At 41.0% G+C, this 9,795-nt stretch overlaps 1 protein-coding gene across 1 annotated transcript; it reads right to left on the bottom strand.

The window, feature by feature from the left end:
- Window positions 1-3,468: 3,468 nt before the first annotated feature.
- LOC135554785 (metalloproteinase inhibitor 2-like) lies at window positions 3,469-7,527 on the bottom strand. The gene is made up of 5 exons (XM_064987214.1): window positions 7,240-7,527; window positions 5,489-5,559; window positions 4,605-4,707; window positions 3,901-4,025; window positions 3,469-3,754 (listed from the first exon to the last, which is right to left on the bottom strand). Exons 1-5 carry the CDS (start codon window positions 7,367-7,369, stop codon window positions 3,581-3,583), a joined length of 603 nt encoding a protein of 200 aa, XP_064843286.1. The 5' UTR covers window positions 7,370-7,527; the 3' UTR covers window positions 3,469-3,580.
- Window positions 7,528-9,795: the final 2,268 nt, after the last annotated feature.

Genomic DNA, 9,795 nt, shown 5'->3' with positions numbered 1-9,795 from the left:
TGATTCTTCGACTTCAGGTCGTAGCTCAGCTTCTGAATGTCAGAGACAAACCAAAGATATTCCCATGTGCATCAGAGTTGCAGTATGCAAAAGTACAGTACACTAAAGTAGAGCACAGTACAGTATATTCCAGTACTGTATGGCACATTATAGATTTCTATGTTTTGGCCAAATACGTTTCAATGTTTGGGGTCTTGGAGGGTTGGAATCCCCCCTGCTGTCTATGCATCTCAATACTCTCCACTGGGTATGGTAGTGGGTGCCAGGCGCACCGGTTTGTGTCAAGAACTGCAACACTCCTGGGTTTTTAATGCTCAACAGTTTCCCGTGTGCATCAAGAATGGTCCACCACCCAAGACACCCAGTCAACTTGACACAACTGTGGGAAGCATTGGAGTAGACATGGGCCAGCATTCCTGTGGAACGCTTTTGACGCCCAGTAGAGTCCATGTCCACATGAATTTAGGCTGTTCTGAGGGCAAAAAAGGGGGGTGGAAATCAAAATTAGGAAGGTGTTCCTAATGTTGGGTATACTCAGCATATACAGTGCCTTGCGAAAGTTTTCGGCCCCCTTGAACTTTGCGACCTTTTGCCACATTGCAGGCTTCAAACATAAAGATATAAAACTGTATTTTTTTGTGAAGAATCAACAACAAGTGGGACACAATCATGAAGTGGAACGACATTTATTGGATATTTCAAACTTTTTTAACAAATCAAAAACTGAAAAATTGGGTGTGCAAAATTATTCAGCCCCTTTACTTTCAGTGCAGCAAACTCTCTCCAGAAGTTCAGTGAGGATCTCTGAATGATCCAATGTTGACCTAAATGTCTAATGATGATAAATACAATCCACCTGTGTGTAATCAAGTCTCCGTATAAATGCACCTGCACTGTGATAGTCTCAGAGGTCCGTTAAAAGCGCAGAGAGTATCATGAAGAACAAGGAACACACCAGGCAGGTCCGAGATACAGTTGTGAAGAAGTTTAAAGCCGGATTTGGATTCAAAAAGATTTCCCAAGCTTTAAACATCCCAAGGAGCACTGTGCAAGCGATAATATTGAAATGGAAGGAGTATCAGACCACTGCAAATCTACCAAGACCTGGCCGTCACTCTAAACTTTCAGCTCATACAAGGAGAAGACTGATCAGAGATGCAGCCAAGAGGCCCATGATCACTCTGGATGAACTGCAGAGATCTACAGCTGAGGTGGGAGACTCTGTCCATAGGACAACAATCAGTCGTATATTGCACAAATCTGGCCTTTATGGAAGAGTGGCAAGAAGAAAGCCATTTCTTAAAGATATCCATAAAAAGTGTTGTTTACAGTTTGCCACAAGCCACCTGGGAGACACACCAAACATGTGGAAGAAGGTGCTCTGGTCAGATGAAACCAAAATGTAACTTTTTGGCAACAATGCAAAACGTTATGTTTGGTGTAAAAGCAACACAGCTCATCACTCTGAACACACCATCCCCACTGTCAAACATGGTGGTGGCAGCATCATGGTTTGGGCCTGCTTTTCTTCAGCAGGGACAGGGAAGATGGTTAAAATTGATGTGAATATGGATGGAGCCAAATACAGGACCATTCTGGAAGAAAACCTGATGGAGTCTGCAAAAGACCTGAGACTGGGACGGAGATTTGTCTTCCAACAAGACAATGATCCAAAACATAAAGCAAAATCTACAATGGAATGGTTCAAAAATAAACATATCCAGGTGTTAGAATGGCCAAGTCAAAGTCCAGACCTGAATCCAATCGAGAATCTGTGGAAAGAACTGAAAACTGCTGTTCACAAATGCTCTCCATCCAACCTCACTGAGCTCGAGCTGTTTTGCAAGGAGGAATGTGAAAAAATGTCAGTCTCTCGATGTGCAAAACTGATAGAGACATAGCCCAAGTGACTTACAGCTGTAATCGCAGCAAAAGGTGGCGCTACAAAGTATTAACTTAAGGGGGCTGAATAATTTTGCACGCCCAATTTTTCAGTTTTTGATTTGTTAAAAAAGTTTGAAATATCCAATAAATGTCGTTCCACTTCATGATTGTGTCCCACTTGTTGTTGATTCTTCACAAAAAATACAGTTTTATATCTTTATGTTTGAAGCCTGAAATGTGGCAAAAGGTCGCAAAGTTCAAGGGGGCCGAATACTTTCGCAAGGCACTGTATATATATATATATATATATATATATCTTTATGGTGTCAATTGTTGCAGTTGTGAGAGTTTCGTTTTGGACAATTTTGACTTAGCCAGCTATGTGTTATCTTTCAATTGGACAGATGTACAGTACCAGTTAAAAGTTGACACTTACTAATTCCAGGGTTTCTTAATTTTTACTATTTTCTACATTGTAGAATATTTGAGAAGACAAACTATGAAATGGCAAATATGGAATCATGTAACCAATAAAACAAAAACATTAAACAAATATATTTTATGAGATTCTTCAAAGTAGCCACGCTTTGCCTTGATGACAGCTTTGCATTCTCTCAACCAGCGTCATTATATATTTCAATTAACAGGTGTGCTTTATATTAATTTGTGGAATGTCTCAATGTGTTTGAGCCAATCAGTTGTGACAAGGTAGGGGTGGTATACAGAAAAAATATATTTGGTAAAAGAGCAAGAACAGCTCAAATAAGAGAAACGATAGTCCATTACTTTTAGACATGGTCAGTCAATCCGGAACAGTATTTTTATTTCACCAATAGTCTGAACCAGTTTCCTATTAGAAATGTTAAATATACAATTGAGTATTTGCATATTACCAATTGGTGCTGAAAAGGAGGTGAATATGCATGCATTGGGGGCTCCCGGGGGGCGCAGCGGTCTAAAGGCACTACATCTGTTTTAGAGGCGTCACTACAGACCCCGGTTTGATGGCCCAGCATTGTCCAGGTTACGCCGTCATTGCAATTAAGTATTTGTTCTTACTGGCGCACCTAGTTAAATACATTACATAGCTTACAAAAATATTCTGAATGGTTATCTATAGTCTATCCACTCAGCACAGATGTCGAGATAAATAAAGGATTGAACTACTCAAATCCAAAAATTAGTTTCACTTTGATGCAAGTGTTGAATACATTGCCCAGTGGGTAGTGAGTCCGAGAAAATATTGAAAAATGTAAGAACAAACTTAGTGACAACTTAAGAATCAAGGTTCTGAAAACTCAATCTTTGTCAGCAAGTGAGAGTGTTCTCAGCAATTTCATTAAAATGCATTCAACGTGCAGAAGGGAACCACACCTGCATTTTTATCAAGGAAGACCATGTAAAAAACATTTATTCTACAATATTGTGTCCAGCTGAACACGACCCAGGCTTTAGGATGGTATTTCAGGAACAATGTTCGAGTCAGAAACACAGACATCACACTTTTGAGTTTCAATAACACCTTTGGTTTCAGCTTAAACTGATGAATGACAATAAATTAATACTTGGAGCATTATATTTGAGGAGTAGTATATTTTTATTGCACAAGTAACCAGCTTTTAAATTGCAGGCATATTTAGCCACTGAGCAGTGAGTGGAAGGCCTGTAGAGTTATGGAGTAGTCAATATCCAGGAACTACTTCTTGGATGGATCCATCTCCCTGGACCAGTAACAGGACCCATCAAAACTCATGAGACAGGCAGAGTACTTGGCCTGGGGTCCGCTTTGGCCATCATGCAACAACCAGTCTGTCCAAAGGCACTCATCTGGGGCGCTGACGGGACAGGGGAGGGAAGAGCAGCGGATGATCTGTAGCTCAGAGCAGGGAGAGAGAAAGACCCAGATCACCAACTGATCATTACCCCAATACTATAGCTCTTGTGTTTAGCCAATGTGACAAAGTAAAAATTGAACAAGTGGTGTAAAGTAATTTTACTATAATTCGTGTCACACACCGTGCAAGCACAGCCGGTTCGGTAGCGTTGAGTCAAGCTCTTCTTTTGTGTGCCATTCAAGTCGTCCCAGTACCGAATAAAGTTACACATGCCTATACGCATCCTGCCATCGGTACTTAGGCTGCCTGAAGACAGAAGACAGTGAGTCAACAACCTGTGGGGTAAAAGGTAACCCCCAGATGCTGATATTTGATAAGTTCCCCTTCTTTCCCCCACAAATGGTTAAGATTAGAATTGGGGGAGGGTGAAACAGATCCTAGATCTGTCCCTGGGGGTAACTTTACCCTGGAGCAGGAAGACATATTGATGCAGCCTGGAACACTAGAATTTAGCATAATAAATAAGTGATGCATTAGTTGTAAACATTTCTAAGCATTAAACATTTAAATTCTTAACATTAGGTATTATAAAGTGTAACAGGAAGAGCCAGGCTGTATCACATCCGGCCGTGATTGGGAGTCCCATAGGGCGGCACACAAGGGGCCCAGCCTCGTCAGGGTTTGGTCGTCATTGCAAACAAGAATTTGTTTTGAATTGACTTGCCTAGTTAAATAAACTTTAAATTAAAAAAAAGTATTTTTTCTGAAGCACTTGACTTGTACAAGATGAAGTCAATAGTTCAGAATAGGCCATGATGCTGCAAGCATAGGTTGAGCAGGTTAACCAGCGATAACAATGAACTTGGGTAACAGTGAGAACCACACCTGTGAAGAGATACTCCTTGTTGATTTCCAGGGTCACACCACACGAGGCTGAGGAGGATGAAGTGAAGATGGCGTGGATAACCCGGTCAGGACCTTTGAACATCTAGCCAATCACAAGGAGAGAACAAAGGATCTGTCAAACATCTAAATATACACTTTAACCTAACTGACTACAGCTCTCAGGCACTAAGTGTTTCCTAATTCCCTCCCTATACCCCATCCGGATGTTTGCAGATCAAAAAATATTGCTTAATCTAACCTTCATTTTTATCAGGGTGTCACACAGAGACCAAGGTAAGCAGAAAAGTCCAAAACAATTCTGAGTCGCCCTAAAGGCAACTACAAGTCACATTTAGAACATTTAAGATCGTTCCGCAAAAATATTTCAAGCAGATTCATCAAACTCAGGAGAGCCCAATGAAATATCCAGAGTTAAACATCCCTGATCTGAGAGACTAACTATAATGTCTGAAGGTCAGTAATAATGTTAGGTACAGTGAGAGTTAGTAAAAGTGCTTTATAAAAGAACATCTGGCAATTGATCAACTAAAGTAACAAAGAGCCATCCAACTTCCTGGTAGAGAATGCAGGGATGAGTACCAAACCCCCCATCACCAGTAATAAAGTGCAGTGCATGATGTCACCATAGTCTAGGACTGGTAGGAACAGCAACTGAATAATGTGCTTTCCAGCAAGAGGCATTTCTACTGAAGCTCCTTTTTATATGGTGGAAGCTCCACAACTGCACTGTTTATGCCAACCCAGATCTGCAAACACTGAAGGGGAAAGGAGAGAACTGGGCCCAGCTGTCAGACTGGGGTTCAGGGGGCTTCAATGTGTCAGTGCAGGAAGGAACAACCACTTAATAAAAAGGCTGATCATACCTTGATCTGTTGGATGTCATACTTGGTGTTACCAGACACAACTTCCACACCAACCACCTTTGCCCTGATCACTGGAAGAGAGAAACGTGGTTTAACTGACAAGCCCCATTTTCCTTTCAATGGTCAGTTAGACACTGATGATTTAAGGGTGTTATGAGATCTAAGACAACAGAACACGTCACAGACAAGATATTACAGTCTTAAAAATGTTGTGCATAAGTTCACCCTGTTTGGGCTCAACAGACAAGTCCATTATCCCTCCAGGTCCTAGATTCCTAGCTCTAGTCGTCTGCCTTTAATTCAACACGCCTAGTTTAACTAAACCCCGCCTGGTCTGCAGATGTTCAGGTGCCAACCAGGTGCTGGTAGGAAGACTGAGGCACAGACCTTATGACACCAGCTCCTCCTCCACCCACCTGTCTGGGTAGAAGGTGCTGACAGCGACAACCTCTTCACTTCAGTCTGATTCAGAAGATATTCAAACGATTCATCCTTGCCAAACAGATCAACTACTCCTGTAAGGTTAAGTTCCCTCTATTCCACAGCTGTCTATCATTAGGACCAGTACACCACAGATGCACGTGTTGCTTTATCACTGGAATTACAGTGTGTTCTGCAGACATCCTGATCTAATGAAACGACAGTAGAAAAGGTTTTTACTAACAGCTGTACCAGTTAAGGGACGTTACACTACAAAAGCCACATTGGGCAGATGTTTCCGACCTCAAGATGTGCAGAGAAATATGTGTGTCCTTAATTCAAGTACAATTCAGGTTGAAAACATTCCTTTTAAGGAGCACATGAAAGAAATTAACTGTCCAAGGTAAGTGATATACAGTGGCCAAATCTTAATTTAATCATCCCATTGCATGAACTGCAAACTTGTGTATTCAAGGTTTAAAGCCACCTAAAAAGTTCACTTAAATGCCAGACTTGATTTGCACAAATGAAAAATATATATTATTCCACATAACAATACACATTGCTGCAGGACTATGTTCCTGGTGTGAAACTGGCTCAAATTAAGTCACGGCATCTGTAGCCTACCACTAGTCGATATAAATAAGTCTACACTACAACTGAGTGCCTTGGGTTAAATGTAGAAAGAGTATTAACTTGTTTGGTGTATATAAAATTTAGCATTCAACTGTAGGCATAATGTGTAGGCCTAGAGGCAAATATAACACTTGGTGTAGCAGGAGTCTCAGGCAGTGCTACAGCCAGGGCTCTCAAACCCTGTTCCTGGAGAGCTACCCTCCTGCAGGTTTTCAATCTAAACCCAGTTGTAACAAACCTGATTCAGTTCATCAACTGGCTAATTATTAGAATCAGGTGTGCAAATTAGGGTGGGATCACAAACCTACAGGATGGCAGCTCTCCAGGAAGAGGGTTGGAGAGCCTTGTCTGTAGCCCATCTTACTGTTGCCTACTTATGTAAATACAATGATCATGTTCATGTCATGGTAATTATTATAACCACAGAATCTTTAAAACGTTTGCATGTTGCGCATTGATAGTGTAGTAGCCCAGTGTTCGCCAACTCCAGTCTTCGAGTATACCAAACAGAACTGTGTTATATCCCCAGACAAAAACACTTGATTCAACTCATTGAGGGCCTGATGATTGTTGAATCATGTGCTATTGTCCAGGGCTACAATGAAATTGTACCGTTTGAGTAACTCTAGGACCGGAGTTGAGAACCTTGGCTGTAGCCCATCTTACTGTCAGAAATATTGCCAAAATGTCCTTACCGACGTCTGAGTTGCAAAAAGCCTGTTGAAGATGCACAGGAGCGCATTTGCAAGCTTCTGCAATGTCCTCGATCCGCCAAAGGAACAAAACAACCAGAGTGATGAAACAACTGCTTACAGACACAGTCATTTTGGAAAATATATCTATAGCGTAAAATAAAATGTTTCCTTCAGGAGCTAAAGAACAGTTGTATTGTAAACTACACTAGAACATGCAAAGATGTTCCCAGACAGACTAACACCTAGAACTCTGTTTTCATTCGATGTAATCAGCCCATTTTATTGCAGGCTGTGAGCTCCTCCCACAGTCAGAACCAAGCCAGTGGTAGGCTGAGAATTATATTAATCCAGAACCATAGCAACTCCATTGGAAACAAATGCCCTCCTTAATTAAAAGGGACAACCTCAGACCAGGCTCAATTTGCACAGTTGCCATAAATTATCTGTCTTTCGCCTAAACAATGGTGATGAACCAGAAATATCAATTTTAGGATATGCCTGTTTGAATTCCTTTTCTTAAACACCTGGGGCAACTTTAAAGCAGGCTCAACTTGCTTTACTGCTCAGTTCAGTTCACTTGCCGTTAGGCCCCTCAAACTCAACTCTGGACCTCGACGTGAATCCAGCGCCACTGCATTTTTTAATTGTTCCCCTTTAATCAGGGACTGGTTTTGACCAGGGACACCAGGTGGGTGCAATCAGGAAGAACAGAAACCGAGCATGCTCCTGAGCACCGTGCACAACAAGAAGATGCCCCATACCCCGCTATTGGGCTACGTTTGCACATTTGTTATTGTATGAGTGAGGGAAATACTTTAAATCGAGAGGAGTCAATGTGTTCTGAAAGATGAGACCTTGAGGATCATAATAAATACCGCTTTGATGTCATACAAGCAAACCACATACCTTGAATCCGAATGTGCACTTCACATTTCCATATTTGAAAACTCATGTAATATACAGTGTCAACGTTCATGAGCTCTATGCTTAATCCACAGTTACTAAGGTGACATGCATTATGCCCTGGGTTGTCCTGAACAGAAGATTTGTCATGGAACACGCACTTGAATGTACTCAGGACTCCATTCTGCGTGCACCAAAATTGCTATCTGTTTGTCTGAAGTGCCATTTGAAAGCCTCCAAGCTAGGACATTTGGTTCCTTGGAAGTTGTGGGAATGTAAGTTTTTGGTTTCGCATTGGTTCTGGAAACGAAACCATACTTTCCTGACCGTTGTCTTTTTTTAAAAGTTTTTTTTACAGTCTGAGAATGGTAGTGAACATTTCACCTGTTCTGGGAATTAGATTTGTTTAGGTTGCAGGGAGGTTCTGAGAACATTTGCTGTGGAAGGTTTTATTAGAGTTCTGAGAACGCAAATTTTAGGTTATTCAAAGGTAATTAATGAACATTCTGAGAACATGTTTCCATACGATTTTTAAAATCACTGCTAGCTTAGTTTGGGTTAACTGTTGAACCAAACACAGAAAGGACACATGGAAATGAATTATGCTTAGGCATACAAACACATTTATTTTTCAATGTGGCATCTTCTGTTCTCTATCAGAGCATGTGAGTGGAATTGAGTGACAAAAAACACTCCTCAATTCTAAATTCGCTCCATTCATTAAAATCACAAAAACACATCTATTTTTATTGACTACCTGGACCTACCATTTGGTTTTGACATATCAAAACCAAACCATATGATTTGAATGAAAAGTATTCTAGTAAACAACATGAAAAGGTGACTGTAAGAAGCGTTCAGCATTTCAAATAGGCCACATGTCATATTAAACAACGCAAAAACAATCTAAACATTTCAGGAGCCAGACAGGTATTATTAGAATTAAATACAAATGAAACAAAAAATGCCTTATTAGGCTCAGCATACAGAGCCTTTGAATTAACTTTTAGAAACACGAGTTTGGCCAGAGTCTGTGGCTTCAGGCTCATGTGATGGTGCCGGTAGAGCAGGCCAGCAGTGGAGAATACCCTCTCAGACATTGCAGAGCCAATGAGGATGCTAAACACCTTTTGGGACACTCTTGCCAGGCTGGGCAGGGATGCAGATTTTTTAAATTTTTATTTTATAGGTTGGCCTAAAGATTTTATGGTAAAATAACCCTATCAAAATGGAAAGCTCATTGAAAGAGGTAACAATTGCATAATTATCGTATTTCGTCGTCCTAACGTATCTGCCCAGCAGCTAGCTAAGCAGCTAGCTAACATCCACTGTCCACTAGCACTGTAGAAACTATTACACTCTACTGAACGACTCGATTAGCGTAGTGTCAGCTAGCTACATAGTTGTCTTCGTATCCAAGATAATTGTGCAGTTTAGAGTGTGTAGACTTAGAGTGATTATCTTAAGTTACCGAGGTTAGCTAGCCAGCTATTTGTCGTCCTTAACGTAGGAAATGCTGCTAGCTAGCTAGCCAACAGCTAGCCAACCTCTACCGAATTGAACTCCAACTACCCGGTCAACATTCCGTCGCTCCACAGGTAGTATCACATTTTCATTTCACTTCATTACAGTACAACGGTTTGATTTGTTTGA

Source organism: Oncorhynchus masou, chromosome 14 (genome assembly GCF_036934945.1).
Source record: "Oncorhynchus masou masou isolate Uvic2021 chromosome 14, UVic_Omas_1.1, whole genome shotgun sequence".
NCBI lineage: Eukaryota > Metazoa > Chordata > Actinopteri > Salmoniformes > Salmonidae > Oncorhynchus > Oncorhynchus masou.
Note: the sequence above shows the minus strand (reverse complement) of the source record. Positions and strands in the feature narration are given on the sequence as shown.